A 17,683-nucleotide genomic window follows, 5' to 3' on the forward strand; every position below is an offset into this window, starting at 1 on the left:
AAGACTACAAACCAGGTGTTTACTTGGATACTATAACCTCATCTGCTTTTCCTTGTCCTTTTGCAAGGCAGAAAAATAGCTCCATTTTGAACACTGATTTTTCAGATGGATCTGCTTTATCTTAATGGAACATTATCAAACTCTCTACCTGAATGCAAGAACCTTCCATTTATTTATCTTATTAATCAAAAGCAGGCAATCTATCAAGGTGTAGTTACAGCAGTTTTCACATTTGTACAGACCATGTCTCTACCTTCAGGTAGATAATAAGATAGGCAATAGCGAGGTAGTAGGCTTATATAATTTACTGAAAGAAGATTTGAATTTGGTAAGAAGTGATGCTGAATTTTAAGAATTATTTTGTTCTTGTACAAAATCCAGGCTGACCTCCTTTTTCATAGATTCTTTTTCTAAAGCAATTATTATCAGACACAGCATCCTATTTAAATATAGAATTAGATGTAACTTGAATACACAGACAATCCTAAAAATTTCAGTACTACATTAATTGTGCGAACTTGAATTTGTGACACTGTTGTGTATGGAGAAACAGCAAGCTATAGGGACTCTAGAAGAGCTTGAATACCTTGTTTCTGAGTTAACTTTTCCTATTTTAATATAGGAAACAACTTTTTCCACACTACTACAAAGGTCAAAATAGTGAAAAATACTCTGAGAACATTAACTGGCTATCCTTGTAATAGCTCAGACACTGATGAAAACAGCAGCGATTTCCACAGTTCTGGAATGTTTGACTGCATTTCTAATACAGATATCCTACCTGTGTTGCCAATGGTCTTGTAAAGAAAAGTCCTTACTTCTGCTTTTTGACAGATTAATCACTTGGCCTAAAACAAGTTCTTTAAACAAGAACTGCTCCTGTCAATGTTTATCTAGCTTCCAAGCACCCAACTTCCCTTTTCGTTCAATCATTCAAATGTAGAAAAGGTGATGTACTGCCTAGGAGACTTTTGCAGTTTTTGTGTTTAATGCCATAAAAATGCAAGAAGGCCCCAAAACACATAAGCTATCACTTATACAGTGCTATGTATTCCTTCCTTAATATAAATCTGGAAATATTAAGAGGCAAGGCAAACTGCTTTCATATTGTGTTTATTTAAAGAAAGCAGATATTTAATTTTCTTTGATCTGGAAAAAGTTCCCTTGTTATGGTAAGCTTACAGCTCTAATAGCTGATGTTTTGTCCTGGTTTCGGCTGGGACAGAGTTAACTCTCTTCTTAGTAGCTGGTACAGTGCTGTGTTTTGGATTTAGTGTGAGAATGATGTTGATAACACTCTGATGTTTTAGTTGTTGCTAAGTAGCGCTTATCTTAAGCCAAGGACTTTTCAGTTTCCCATGCTCTGCCAGCAAGCAGGTGTGCAAGAAGCTGGGAGGGAGCATAGCCAGACAGCTGACCTGAACTAGCCAAAGGGATATTCCATATCATGGAACGTCATGCCCAGTATATAAACAGGGGGGAGCTGGCCAGGAGGGGCGGACTGCGGCTCTGGCATCGGTCAGTGGGTGGTGAGCAATTGCATTGTGCATCACTGGTTGTTTCCCCCCCCACCCCCTTCCTTTTTTTGTTATATTCCTTTTCATTACTATGATTATATTTTATTATTATTGTTAGTATTATATTTTACTTTAGTTATTAAACCTTTCTTATCTCAACCCATGAGTTCTGCCTTCTTTCCTGATTCTCTTCCCCATCCCACCGGGAGCGGGGAGAGGGGGGACGGGGAGTGAGGGAGCATCTGTGTGGTGCTTGGCTGCTGACTGGGGCTAAACCATGACATGTTTACAGGAAAGGATGAAAGGTCTGATTGTATAAAAGAACCCCAAAACAATCAGGAATAATTAAAAAAAAAAAAAAAAAAAAAAAAAGGTGTTTTCATCAGCTTCAGGAAATAAAAATCACCCAGAGTAGTACCCAGATGTGCTAAAACCTGCAGTTAACTGTAGTATCAATTTAAGGTTAAGATCAGTGTCTCAATCTTGCTGACACTACCCTTGACAGGTAACAAATATTTTTCTGGGTATACGCAATCTGAATGACTTTGACAGGTACACTCTGTTGCAGACTGCTCTACAGAAGTATGTTGCTTGAATGACTGTATTTCATAACTTCAGCTACTGAAGTTTTTTGTTTTTTTTATATTTCATGGTTGGACAACATGGATATGTGTATTTTCTCTGAAATAAAAGAATTTTCTGAATTTTTATATGTCAAGAAAAATACTGTAGAGAAAGAATAATATAAACCTTACCTGCAACAAATAACAGCTTTACATGACAAAGCCAAATCCAGGAAATACTGTCTCACTCCAAATGTCAAAGCATACTTCAAAGATTTACCATCAATGATGAGAGCAAAATCATTTTCCTTCCTTAAAGCATCACCAAGAGTACTGCAATGATGGCTAAGCGTCTCTCTTGTTCCCTGTTGCACAAAAAAATTGTGTCCATTATTTTTAATTCCTACTATTAAGTCCAAATTTGTTTTTTCAGTGTGATCAGGAACACTGGCATTTCATTTTTTGAGGAAACTACTTTTGATTATGCTATCAAATAGACAGTATAAAACGAAAAAAGTATTTGCAACAGCTGTACTATTAGAAACCACAGTAGAAATGGTGTGTAGGATTGCTCTCACACTCTGCCAAAAAAAAATGTGTATAAGTTATGGTGGAACTCTTAATGCTCTTTGAGTATGCAACTATTGTTGCCATATGTTTGCTAAAAGATATTATTAAATAAGTTTTTTATATACCTATGCAAAAGAAGATTCACATATATATAGATACCAGAAGAAACAATTTCTGTTCACTACTATATAAAATGGTCCTAAATGTTTAGAAAAAAGTAAAAGAAACAGAGACAATTCATAATATAAGTACATGCATTATAACTGACAATTCTAACTATCATATTAAATTTATATTTTTAAGATAAGCCCACATCAACTACATGTTATAGAAGGGATCATATTTTGTATTGTTCAGTTGCTAAGGACAGTCTGAATCACACCTGCACAAGTCACTATTCCATGGTCCAGTACTGAGAACTTCAAATTATCTTCAGTAGACAACACAATCATCTGTATTTATGCAGCAGGACTTCATAGCCTGCTTTGGGGAGGTCGCTAATATCTAGTTAGTTACAGTACAGCTCTACCATAGAGTGTCATGAAGAAGAAAAAAATCGGTTGTTGCATTTCTTTCTTTTTGAATGGCCTTCGTAGAGCTACACCATACTCTTCTTCTATTGTTTCCTGCTTCACAACCCAGAACTAAGAAGCGTTTTAGAGGAAAAAGGAAGATGAAAACAAAACTTCTGCTTATAAAGTATCGAATTTGGAAACTAGTAACATCCTATGACAACAATGTTCCTATATTTTTCTACAAGCTTAACAACCAAATAATTGTGCTACTTCAGTGATGCCAGGCATACATAAATAAAAATTGGTGTAACCACCTAAAAATAAAACGCTGAGAAGTAATGACAAATCTCAAAATCCTCTGAAATGAAATTAAAGATATTGCTTTGCCTTTCCCACCCAACTTACTCCTCCCAGTTCCACACATTGTTGTCCATGGTTTTTGCCTACTTTGCTTCCACGGGCCTTCTAAAGATTCATTGGTTTATCTAAAAGGAGATTAGGCTGTTGGGGAATTCTGCACTTCAGGTTTCCTGGCTCTCCCCCCATAGAAACTGCAAGGGAAATGAGGTGCCACTGTTTAAAATTACATGTTAGAAAGTCTTTAAAATGACAATAACTTCTGTAACTATTTTTCAGAGCGTCTTCTCTGATTAAGAAATATTGCAACGTAAAGAAAGTATCAATTTTTCTCATCTCCATGGACTATTTAGCTTCTGACTAAATTTAAGCAATACAAGAGCCTGAAAATTCATATTCCTCTCATCTATTGTTTCTTCTCACACATGCAGTATAAACTCTTCTGTTTAAATTGACCTTAATTTTTTATCACAAACAGACATGCCATCAGGTGGCTCCAGGCATGCTACATATTAAAACAAACAAAAAACCCCCCAAGACAATACAAAACATTTACCTCAACTGTAAAACTGTCATATTTTAAATTCCTTTGTGGGCTTACATGTAGTTCTATGCTGAAATCCAATGCCTTAAATTAAAAGCAGTATCAAAACGTCCCTTATTCACTTCTACACTATTTCCATTAAGTATTTCTTAGTGAAACTGAATGGTAACCAAATTATTTTCTAGTTTCAGTTTAAGTATTATTAAGTTAACAATTAAAAGAATAAGGCTATGTTATGATTTCTGTCTACGATTAACAGTACTATACTGAAATTTAGCAGTCCATTAGGTTAATATGAAGGCAAAATAAAATCCACTGTTCTTTTATACAACTATAAGAACTCACTAACAAAAACATATTTTGTTTGTGAAGCTAAGCAGATGTGGAGTGGAGCCTCAAAACAAATAATGTTGCAAAAAATACAGATATCTAAATGCTTTCTGGAAGTCTTTCCAGTTCTATACCAGCCAATGCTAACTGGGGATTGGGGGATGAGCGCATTTGGGGTATTTTTCTTTTAATTCCATAAATAAGGATATTGTTCATACAAAAGAGGATCTCTTATTTCAGCATATTCTTTGTAAACTGAGTTCACAGAGCTGGGATACAGTCTAAACAAATACTTTTTTTTTTTTTACTCTAACTTCCTCTGTCTTGCGTGCTAAGGTCATAATAATGACCAAATTGAGGAGGTATTTGTTTTGTTAAATCTGTTTTACATGTCATACCAGGGGACCCTGCCTGTCCCTAAAAGGATTAGAGTTGAGCTAACTCCTTTTTAGAAGAAGCCACTAGTATGCAACAGATATTGTACTATTATTTTAACAGCAAGGGCAAGAAGCATCCACTTACCACCACTCTTTTCAGTACTGCAAAGAGTATGCAGACCAAGAGAAGCCAACCTTCCTAATTCCTATGAACATATCAACATCTTTACATAGCCAAGAGGCTATACCCATACCTTGCAGAGCCAAGGAGAGGACTGCCACAGAGCAACTCTTCTCAAAGATCCTAAATACACAGGTCCCACTACACTGGGATTTTTTTCTTCAAGGTTTCATGGCTGCTCAGTTCCTCCTGTGCTGAGGCAACTGGGTTGTCCAGCAGCCCTCATGGGAGCACAGTGTCCCTACAAAGTAAGGGACAGAGTCCCCAGTACAAGAGGTGGACCTCTGCTGCTCAAAAGCCAACGTTTCAGCCATATTCCAACTAAGTATTACGGCCTCTTGCCAGCTGTTGTTGGTATGCAGAGAAGAAAGAGGAATGGCATCCACCCTTGGCAGCCGCACTGACTCAAGGTTCTACAATCACAGCAGTCCATCCCTCTCTCCATTTCCTGAGACACACTCCACTCCTCCATCAGAATTTTCAAGGCCATTTTTGACTCAACCAGTCGCACTAGAAATGGAGACTGACATCTGATTCCAACCACACCAGCAAGCAAAAGGTAGGACACAAGGTATACATTAATCAAACAGTGAAACGTGCACCATCAAATGAGGCAGACAACTTTTAATGCAGTCTCTTGTTAAAATATTGGCATAGAGTTAGTTTATTATTATTTTTTGAACTGCCTCTTGCCCTCAAACTATCTGATTACTACATTTATCTGCTCCTGAAAAAACACGATTTATGTTATCACCACAGACAGACTTGCAAGCGACCAGTTTGCATATGCAATTTCAGCTGCCATATGATATCTGCATCCCCATGTACTCTGAACGTACTTTGTGCATGTAGGGAAAGGATGTCTCAATCTCTACACAATCTAGACACTTCAGTTTGAAACAGGGAGTACAGTGCAGTTATCATATCAGATACTATCTTTTATTCTTAAACTATATTTATATACATTTATTTTTAAAATATATTGCTTAATATATATTTATTCAACTTTTTAATCATCACACTAGAAGTGGTTAATGTGCAATGCTTGTTTAATGAGTTTTTATTGGACCCCTTTTAGTAGTTAAATAAAACTACCTCACTTTATTTCATTACATATGAAGAAGCATACAAAGTAGTCAATCTTTTGCACTTCAAATCTATTCAGCATTGCAGTAGTTCTGAAATCCAACTGTCTGTGTAAATAACCTAAATATACAACAGAAGTTCTCACTTGCATTGGTTAATTTTTACTCAGAGATTGGTTGAGGAAAAACTCAAAAGCAAAGTTAAGGGCTTGAACCAAAAACCTTCCCTGTTTTTTTCAGCAAACAACAATCACAATCTTTCAAAAGGCATTTAATGAACTAAACTAAGAAAAGAAAATTGCCTCTCTCCATTAATATCACAGGCTACTTGTGTCAAAAGTTGCTTACTATATCAACATACTCTGGTTCCAGACATTAATCAACAGCTTCTGCCTGTCCTGTGTTTGGGATTTTATTTTAAATTTTATCAGCAAAAATATGTTGCTTAAAACAATTTATATTTGAAATACAGTCATCATGATTAATTTCATACTAACATTGAAAATGTGTTATTCTAAATGGGTCACAACATTTAAATAAGTACTTATTTAAAAAAATAGTAAGTATTTTAATTCATGTTGTAGCCTACTCTTACATGCTAACATGGAATCCTTCAGTTAAGGCGCTCCTGCTGATTCTCATACTTTCTTTTCACTTTCTCTCCCTAAGTCCTATCTTGAGCAACCTGACCACAATACAGAGTACAGTAAACTTCACTTCAGGGTTTCCTCCTGAAGCCTTCTGGATAGTGAATCTTCCCAGTGAGGAAATTCTTCCACTTCTAAGTTCATTTAAGGCTCCCTTAGAGGGTGGTAAAAGGATTTAAGTTCTTTCCCCTCATGGGATTTTTCACTTAATATTGGATTCCTACCTTACCTGAAGAATCTCTTCTCTACAGAGCACTGTATACTTGCAAGTTGGTAGTTTTAACCCTTACTTGTACTTCAACATCTGATTACAATTTCAGCTGCTTAACCACACAGTAACAATTAATTTTTGGCATATACTAAGTATTCTGTAAGAAACAGCGCTAGAAAGGAACTTAGGATTAGTTAGTTTGGGGACTGCTAGGTGCTACTAGAAGCATGTGAAGCTCCTGGCTTTGTGCCTGCATGGATGGAGTCACTTCACTGCATGGAATTTGTTTGCTCATCGTTATGAAGTTCATTTGTGTAGTAGCTACACAGCTGTTTTGGACGCTGTAGACTAAGTTTCTAGTTATTCAGTAATGTTTTGTCACAAAGACCATACCGTCTTCCAAGTATGCAATACTAAAATTAACTGAGAAGATTATAAAAACAAACAAAAAAGCAACCCCCCAAACCAACCAACCAAACAGAAACAAACCGTTGTTTTAGCAGAATTTTCTGTGTTTGTTCAGATAAATAGATGCTCCAAGTTATTTTTCAGGCCACCTCCACCATGACGTCTGGATATTTTAAGCAGTAAAATAACGTTTCATTAACTGAAAACTTTGCAGATTTTACTTACATCAAGAGAGCCTTCATTTATAACAATTAGTCCCATGTTCTTTCTCAAAAGTTTACAGGAGTGACCTGTTAAAAACATTTTTGTTTTCAAAAATTTGTTCCACAAAATCCATTATTATATAGCAAAGCATTTTTTTCCTGTAAGAGAACTACAGACAATATTAAAAATAAGACTTCCCCAGCTGAAATCAATGGTAAAAGAATTATATCGCATTCTATAAAAATTAGACACACAGGTACTAAGTCAGAACAGTCAGACTTTTCCTTGTTGCAACTTGCAAATGTCGTGCCTAATTCACAGAGGTGCTCAGCAGGACAAGAAACATCTTTACAGGGAGTTACAGGAAACAGCAAACAGGTCTCCCTCAGCCTTGCAAATTTTTGGAATGCAACTTGCATTTCATACAAAATTTGCATATATACATGTTCCCATTCTTTTCTTTTATTCTTTGATGCTTTAAACAGAATGTATGCTGTGTGCTAATGACGCAGGCTGCTTAGGCAAATATATATCACCGTTCTTAATAAAGTGAAAATACCGGTATTACGTGTATTGCCTCAAACCTGAAGGTACTAATGAAAATAACCTTAGATCAACTGTATCATGTGCATACAAAAAGTTCTTTAAGATTAAAAATAATAATAGTAATAAAAAGGATCCATATGACCAAAATAATGCTCTATTTTGGGCACATACCCAGGCTACTGCAGAAGTGCTGATACGCTCATATGCAAAGAATATTAAATCTTAAATGCAGCTTTCATGTATTACTACTTAAAAATACAGATTTATTGCTGCTGAAATCAGTTAATTCATGATTCATTTTTTTCCTCCTTGATAATAAAAGGAAAGAATAGAAGGAAACCTCTGACTGATGGTAAAGTTTATAGTACTTTAATGCACAATCTGTATTGTTTTGCTTTAGTTAAGATTATGGTCCCTACCAGCTTTCTTGGAAAGAAGGAAAAATACAGAAGGGAAACTAAGAATACTTATATTTTCTTAATATTATTCCCTCTTACTGTCAAAATCCAAACAATGTATTCTTTTTAATTCATTTTAGATGCTACAAAAAAAGCACAAAAGCCTATTTTCTTCCTCCTCTCTATGATAACATGAACTTTTCTTCCTGTTACTGACGGAGGAAGAATCCACCATTCCCCATTCTCCCCCTACTAGTGACTGAAAAATAAGTTAACATTTAAATTCTGGAATGCCACATAATATTACTATTTTTTACGAGATACCTTTCTGTTCTGAAAGCAATTTTACTCTAGCAACTTCTATCATTTCTAAATCTGTAACAAAGCCATCAAATAAATGCAAATATAATACCAATGTTAATGGCAGTCTCTTGTTTGTCCCCAGTAAGTATCCAAATTTTTATGTCTGCTTTCATGAGTGTCTCTATGGTTTCAGGCACTTTGTCTTGTAGTTTATCTTCAATTGCTGTTGCTCCAAGCAGCTGAAGATTCTGTGAACATAAAATATTCAGTACACGCAGTTTTTGCAATTTAAATTCAGTTTTAATCTTTCTGTTTCTTTTGTTTAACTTTCCATATTTACGACAAGATCCATGCTCTCTAAATTCATTAATCAGATTTGGTATCAACTAATAAAGATCTTCCAGTTTATTCTATGAGCTTTAAGTTAAATATCTATGTGGCTTGATAAACTGCACAGCGTGACCACTCAAACTTCACCCAATTATTCACAAGCTCAGTAGCTTGTTCAGCAACCCGCTACCTTTTCCTGAGCGGCACCTCTCTGATTTGAAGACTTAAGGAGTGCTATTATTATGTCTTCTCTCACTTGTAATGATTTCTCTTCACCTTGTAAAAAAAACCAAAAACAAACCAACCCCTGTCAATTCATCTTAATCTTAAAACTATAATCTTGACTATGTTTGGTTTTAACTCCCCATGCAGCAAATCTATATGTTTTTTGTGAATGCAGCCATTTCTAAAACGTTGTTAATGACACTGTTATAAACCTAATAGTGTGCAATCCTGGTTGCAGCATGGCCTGCATACTACATGCAGAGAAAGTACTTGTGCAGCTAATACAAAAATTTGTAATGGTAGCAGGGTTGCTGTGGCGTTAACAAAGTTATATAGTTTTAAGACTGTCTTGTGCATGTCTCGATAAACTGCTCATCTATGTAAACTGAAGTCCAACAAGTGCTGAAGCTATATACCCTCACTCTTCTTTTTCATGAATTAAACACTGCCGGTTTTTGAGGCTCTGAATTTTAAGCAGTTTCATGAATGTAATCTCTTATCCTTTCCAAGGAAAAAAAAACCAAAACCAAAACTCCCCAAAAAGTCAAGTATCAAAACTTCAAGCAATATTGGTCTCATGAACTCCTTTGCTTATACATTTAAAAGCCACGGGAGCCTTTTTTGTTGGGGCAGTGAAGTCTAACCGCATGCTTGGCTGCTCCAGTAGCAGCGTTGCCAGAAACTCAAGGGAAAGCGATTACGGCTCTGCTCTTGTGAGGCTGCATCTGAGTATTACCTCCCTTTCTGGGCCTTCAGTACAAGAGAGGTTGACAAAGTGGAGCAAGTCCAGCAGAGGGACACAAAAATAGCTTGGTGCCCGGAGCACACTATATTAAGGGTGCCTGAAGAAGCAGGACGAGTTTAACACAAGGAAAAAATAAGGTTAAGGGAGGGATTCCATGGCTGCCTTCTGCTAACTGAAGAGGGCTTGCAGAGAAGCCATCTTCCTCCAAGAGATGCACAGTGAAAGGGCAAGAGGCAACTGTCACATTCTGCAGGAATAGACATTTTAATTCAGATAAAGGGGAAAAAGAATAGTTGAGCATCATAAAAAAAAAAAAAAAATTGCCTACTGCAGCTGGGAAAACTCCCTCCTTCCAGATACTCAAAACTTCACCAAAGTGCTGGGCAAGCAAAATTAGCCCTGCTTTGAGCAGGGATTTGTGTCTAGATGACCTCCAGAAGTCCCTTCCAACCTTAACTACTCTATGGTTCTAAGATCATTATACAAAGAAGCAGAAGTTGTTTGCCTGTTATTACACTTTTTTTTTACACAACAGAGCAACTCTGAAAAAAAGTTTTCCAGTAGTTCAACTCAAAAATCAACACTTTCTGGCAAGGTAGCTACTTGCTGCAAAAACTTTGTCAAATTAATCTTTCCTTCATTTTGATCATTTAAACTGCAAGAACTACATGACACAGCTGTCAGTATATTGCTAGATTTTTTTCTGTCTAAGCATTATTCCTCAATAATGATTCAGATTTCATGGTATAGAAAGCAAGGACATTAATTAAAAAACCACTCTCCTTGCCCCCCCCCCAAAAAAACCCAGAAAGCTACACATACTTTTTCAATTAGTTCATAGCTCTCCTCAAGTTTGAGTGCTCTGTTTTGTATAGCTGTAGAAGCACGGTGATAGACATCTAACCACTCTTGATAATCACTTTCTGAAATCTCAGCCACAGCAAAACACAGAGTTCTTAAGCCTAAAGAGAAAGCAGATAGTAAGCATGATTCAGTATTTGTTAGTCCCTTCCTTGATATGCCTGCAATGAGTAACTACTAAAAGCTGAATTTATTCTGTATTTTATATATGCTTATGCCTGATTTTCAACTTACTGCTGCATGTCTTGAAGGACTTTTTTAAATATATATAAAGTAAAAAACGTGATATAAATTTATTCAACAGAGTAACTGTTTCAAGGTAGCTGAATGTAATACAGGTGATGTACTTCAGGGGGAAAAAAATAACGAAATTTTACACAAGATTCGACTTATCTTAAACTGTAAACAAAACATGAAGTAATCCCAAATTACACTTGCTGAACAGGTATATACATTAGATTTTTAGGAACATTAGAACTGTAAGATTGAATTATACTTCTGAACAAAAATTTTATAAACTTAAATGTTGCTATGCTGGAAAGCAAAAAAATTAAAATATATCAGCATAATATTACAACTACACTCTGCTTCACACCTCCTCAATATCCTTAGGAAATTCTCGGTTGAAGTTTGAAATTTACCATCTAGAAGCAGACTTCGAATCCGCATAGATTTAATTTTCCCATTTCACAGATTCTTTCAGCTTTCCAAATTCTTAAAATAAAATCTTTGTGTACAGGCAACATTTGGAGATTTTACTTAACAATCTTTAAGCTGGTTATACTTAACAGATTTTTTTTCCTTCAGCAGAAATCTGAATTAAGTACTACAATGAGAATTTGAGACTGCAAGATTATAAGAAACATCTAATTTTTGACAACACACATTTACATTCAATTTAAGTAGCTAGGTGCGAATGTTCTAACAGTTCATTTTCACATATTATGAGATTCTTAAGATTTCTAGAGCATGAAATTGGCATAACTATGTACTGAGAAGAGCACTGCTCTAGCCAAATGATGTCTTATAAAGCCACAATTTGCAGGCAGGTAGATTTACGGGGGGGATAGACAGGACTAATGTAGTTAGTGCCTTTGGTCATTTGCCCACTCTGCTCTAGGAGATGAACAACACCATAACCAGGGATGGCCAAATGCAATCTTTATCTGTTCACAGGTTTCTATTGTATACAGCTCAGCACCAATTTTGAAATGATCAAGAGGCTGGGCATGAAATAATACATATGTGTCTTAGATGTAAGACGTAATTTAATAATCTTCAGGATGAAAACCATGTGTAATCCTAATATCTTGACAACTGAACAGCATTAGGAACACAGCGTCTCACCATGTAGACCTAGAGAATAAACTCAAGGCTGACAAAGCAACTGATTTTTTTTTTCCTTTGCGTAATAAGGATATGCTAGCAAGGTCCAAAGCAATGAATATGAGGTGAAGGGGATGAAAGGAATTTATGACTGACTAATAGTGATACTATTTCCACAATTCTTTCAAAATAATTTATGCAGATGATAAAATGAAGAAAAGAAATCAGTGTGTACGGAATATCAGCAAACAAGTTTTTCAAGGCATTCGCTTTTTCTTTTTAAATCAGAGACTAATTATATTTTCTATATTTCATTTTAAAAAGGTTCTTTTCATTGTGTATTTAAAAGAATCTTCCAAATGAAAAGTGGAAAACAAAGTATCATTAAGTCTGCTTCTTAACAGACTGGAACAACAACACAGGAAAATTACACACTTTTTCTGTGTATCCAAGCAGGCATTAACACTCAAGCTTAATAAATGCTTAAATATAAACGCCAGCCATGCTAACCACTTCATTTTTGAACAACGCACCAAGAGCATGCAGCACATGCCAAGGACATACTGTACTGCCACATGAAAGGATACTCATGAGAAACTTTGCAACGTCATCAGCTGCAATTTAAATCTGATGCAAAAATAAATATCGATTTCTTTAATCAATTCCAGAGAGAGACACATACTTAATCTTTTTTTTAAAGATTGAATTTTATGCTTTTGAAAGGTTAGCAATTCACTCTTCTGAATAGTAAATCCTTTCATCTGTTGAAAAGAAGGGTACAAAAAGTACTTGAACAAACTTCTTAACACGAATACATATGTACAGTGGTTTTAAATACGGGTGGAATTTTTCACTTTTTATGTTAATTCGTTCGGTTCAACCTGATTGCTAAGGAGAAAATGGTATCAGTTGTACCACTGTGTGAACTGATATGAAAATTTCGTATCAGGAATAGCAGATATTGATCTATTTTTACGTTTTCTGTAACCAAATATATAGCCTTATGACCCAAACTAACTTCACATCTAAGTAAATTTTCCTTGACTGATCCTGGTTAGGCCTTTATAAAATCCCAAACCGGCCAATCAGCTCATATAACTAGATTCATGAGCTCCAAGGGTATAACTGAGGCTTCATGTTGTACTAAAAGTCAAATCTGTTTGTTTTTAGTTCTGCTTTCAACTTCATTGTATAATTTATTGTAACTTTGATACTCTAAGATTATTTAAAGGTAACCAAATGTTTCCTGCAGAGATCTTGATATGGAAAACTAACAAAAGAAACAGATCTGTGGCTTGCTTCTGCTGTCACTGATAGAATCAAGAGACTGAAGGTGCTGACTACAACACTAATCAAAACGCTAAATTCCATTATAAACCAAGAGGAAAATCAGACAAGTCATATGTATAACAGACAGAAAAAGGATCTTTCCTGATACAAGAAGATTTGACCAGACATCAGTTACCAAAAGGTAAGGATTGTATTTTAGAACAAAAATATTTTAATAAAATTTGCTTTCCAGTGTAAGTGTATTTCTTAACACACAAAGATCATTTTAATGTTCTAGTAGTAGTGTATTAAAAAAAAAGATGTAAAAAAATTGCAGTTCAGATTCCCATAACTACTATAATTCTGCTTCCAACTACTCTCTCCCAACTCATCGATAAATTAAAACACTATGATACTTCACAGTACAACTCTATAATCCTTTACTAAGATAGCAGAAAGAGGGCATGGCATGGAAGATCTACGAACTGTGCTAGAAGAACTTACATGAAAGCAGAAACCTTTCTACAGTCTGCTTTCCTGCTCATGTCTGTACCACGGAATCCACTATTATTAAATAACTAACTGGCTGTTTGCATCAATCATCTTCATTTCACAGTCTTTTAAGTTTTACTTACTAATCCTACTTCATGAACCCTCACGGAGGGGTTCCCCACCTTCAGCAACTGCTTTGTAAGAGTGACTGTTAAAATAGCAGAGATACCAAAATATACCATATGGAAAGCTAGTGCTGGCAATTCCCCTTATTGTGACTGGTGACAGAAATAACATATCATAAAGCTACCTTAAAAGCGTTACGCTAATCATTTCCAAGCATCTTCACTTTGGCTACTTCTTCCTGAATGCCATCCATACAGCATTCATTGTGTGTGGGACATGAAAGCGATCACGGGAAATGATCACTTCACAGAAACAAACAATGTGCAATGTGTTTGCTCACTGGAAAAATATATTTTGTTAAAAGATTCCACTGTGTACTGTGTGGGTGCTGGTTTTTGTTTGTTTGTTTGTTTGTTTTTTAAGCGTGAACTTATTACTGAAACTTTTCAGGAAGAGGAAGATCTTTTTTAGGAGGCATTACTAAAACATAATTTTCAAACTTAACGTGAATAAAACATTACAGCAACATAAAATTGCAAAACTGAAAAGTTGAGCAGTAACTGAATTTCATAGTTTTATATTGAATAGAATCACCCACCTTCTGTAGCAAACTGCTCTAGATGTTTTAAGGTGATTTCTTTGTATTTTGAACTTTCAGCAAGACGGTCATAAATTACAGTATCCTACAAAACAAATAAAATTAACTCAGAACAATTTAACAGAAAAATGAGTGTTTTTGTGTAGACAATACAAATCATGTAGGAAAATGGCAGAAAAATATGCAGCGCTGTACTAATTTACTTCAGCATCAAAAATAAATAGAAGTAATTTTATTTCAGAGGAAGGAAAAAAGGACATTCCAAATCCTCAGATTCTCTAAATTTACAAATTATGCTATGATCCAATTTTTCTCTCCTATATTTTTTGCTGTTATTTCCCTTCATTTTGAAAAGCGCTGCATCTTCCTTTGGCTTGCCGTATGAATTCTCTTGATCTCCTAAAATGCTGTCTTTCTCTTTAATATTAAGCCCACAAGGTAAAATTAGTGTTTCATAACTGCCATTCTCAGGTTTTTGTAGCCAGCTTGATATATAGAATATTAACAACAGCTTCTTCTCTCCACTTGAGAAGATACAGAATGGACATTTATAGTCAATCAACTTCATTTTTTTAAACCATTCAGGAACTGGATTTGCATCCTGCTCTCCCTCATACTTGACTTAAGATACTGAACAAGAACTAATGAGCAACTCTGCCATTCCCAGATACATTACGATTAAGATATCTTCCCATAGATCCTCTTTTCAGGAAAATTTACTTCTGGCGTACCATCAATGGTAGGTTAAAATTCCCATCTAGTCACTTATGCTAGATTACTATTTCTACCTAGTGATTCATGTTCAGCTACTCCAGCAAGTAACTAATACATTAAACCACATATTCATCTGTTTCTTGGAGTACAGAAGGAAGCCATTAATAGGAAGCATAAAGGTATTAGTCCAGTACAAAGAACAGGATGAACAGGTCTGTCATACCTTCATAGGCAGTTAGTAAAAAAAGACATTAACTAGTTCGTCACATTAAACAGCTACATAGTAAAATGATGTAAATTGAAAAAGGCATCAACATTCCTTCCCCCACATTTCAATGTTTTGACTGCAGCTATAACAACCTTTTGCTTTCGTATTTGTATTGGTAGCACATGTTCTTTGATACAGTGAAAACAGAATAAAACTCACAGCTCCTTTGCAGTAGAGTCTTAACTTTCCCGATGGTGTGCGAACTATCACTGACATTCTCTTCCTAGTGCTGAAAGAGAAATAAATGCCCTATATAAAGTGGTTCGTAAATATAAATATTTACCAACATTTTATCTAAGAATATCAATATATAGCTTATACAAGACAAAGGAAAAGAAGTAAGGGCTCTCTATTCTGAATTACGTTCTCAGGTGACTGGGATGGAAAAATAATTTTACTGTCTAATAATTATAGTGAATGCTGTTTTTCTGTGCATACTTCTGCAGGCCTTTTTCCCGTAAAAACAAATTTGAGAATCTTCACTTTCATCTGAATACTGTCTACTGATCACAAAAAAGCATCTCAAAGCACAAAAGCACTTGTGACCAATATCATAAAGAGGTAGTGCATGACAGACGGCTTCAGCTTTTTCTTCCTTCCCAGCCAAACAGCGTCTCTTGTACACTGTACTGTGCTGCAATCCTATTACTGTCATCCCAGAGTTTCATTCATCACGCAAAGTTTTAAGTATGCTAAGAACTGGAAAGGGGCTTGCCTCGTTTTAACTACTCTCTGGCTCTCAGTTGTTACTGAGATATAAGTATTTTTTCTTTTTGTCCTCATGACTGAGGTAGGAATTGGAGGAAAGCATAGAGAAGACTGTCACTCTCTGCTTTCTGTCTTCCCTTTGAGGTCCTCCAACAAGCATACTTTAGATTCAAGATCATGTCCAGTCAAAATGTGTGTTTATACCATAATTCTTTCAAACTTCAACTTTTAAAATAAATCCACAGAAACTATTCAGAGAACAAACACGTTTCTCACACAACAGTTCACAGTAAAATACACAAAAGAGATGGAAGTAAATGGTCCTTATGCAATTTCAGTTCCTGTTGGAACTGGATCCCATTTATACATCATCAAATAGCATTATTGTATAAATGGTTCCTGAAGTTCAGACTGCCATGGAAAACATCCTGTAAGCGGAATGTATGGAGACAGGTGGAGGAAAGAATTTTATAATTACTGGTGAGGTAACTGACTGAATAGTATCTTCAGGAAAATATTTTCCTATTCCACCTGTGTGTGCACTTTGCTTCAAGTACAGAAATCTGAACAGCAATATTAAATTACATTTTTACTGTGAATATTGGACAAGAGAGTATAAAAAGGCATTAACTGCTGCAACTCTTTCTCCATTTCATCTCTAATCAAAAAAACCTCAGATAAGCAGAATTCCAAAACCCCTTAGCGTCCAGCTGGGGATCTGCTTAGACAACAGTGGAGAAATTCAGATCACCTAAACTGCAGTTAAGTTGCCTAAAATAAAAGCAAGTCTCAGATCCACTTTGATTCCTGGCAAGATTACCTAGCCTACTGCTACTTAAATTCATTACACTTCCCTGACTGTTCAGTTAAGGAACTGTGGAGGAATTACAATAATTTAGGGTTTGTATAAACAATAATTTAATATATATGCCCTTGACAGGTAAAAACTCAGCAGTTTTGTACTTGTCTTGCAATACCAGAAGATTGCAATCCTGAAGTTCTGCATACAGCTGCCTATCAATCTACTGAAGAGGTATCAGAGAATAACCGACGTTTTCCTGTAGCATTCTGAAACTTTAGCTATGAAGATGGTTATTAAATCTTGACTAACATACATTTTCTTAGTAAAACTGCAATAAAGCTAATCAGCAGGACTTACTGTCAAGGACTTCTAACTTTTTATGAGACTTTTCATTGCAGTGACAGTTTTATTTCCTTTTCCTGGTGAAATACAGAAAACCACAAAATTGCACTACTACAAATAA

General features: G+C 35.5%; 1 protein-coding gene across 1 annotated transcript in view; it reads right to left on the minus strand.

Moving 5' to 3' along the window:
* ATP8A1 (ATPase phospholipid transporting 8A1) overlaps positions 1-17,683 on the minus strand; it is a 125,593-nt gene that overhangs the window by 49,584 nt on the left and 58,326 nt on the right. The window contains exons 20-25 of the mRNA XM_050895569.1: positions 15,870-15,939; positions 14,729-14,813; positions 10,879-11,018; positions 8,866-9,004; positions 7,531-7,595; positions 2,273-2,445 (exon numbers count right to left, since the gene is read on the minus strand). Of these exons, the coding sequence (XP_050751526.1) occupies positions 2,273-2,445; positions 7,531-7,595; positions 8,866-9,004; positions 10,879-11,018; positions 14,729-14,813; positions 15,870-15,939 (672 nt within the window). The remainder of the gene's footprint in view (positions 1-2,272; positions 2,446-7,530; positions 7,596-8,865; positions 9,005-10,878; positions 11,019-14,728; positions 14,814-15,869; positions 15,940-17,683) is intronic.

Source organism: Gymnogyps californianus, chromosome 4 (genome assembly GCF_018139145.2).
Source record: "Gymnogyps californianus isolate 813 chromosome 4, ASM1813914v2, whole genome shotgun sequence".
Lineage (NCBI taxonomy): Eukaryota > Metazoa > Chordata > Aves > Accipitriformes > Cathartidae > Gymnogyps > Gymnogyps californianus.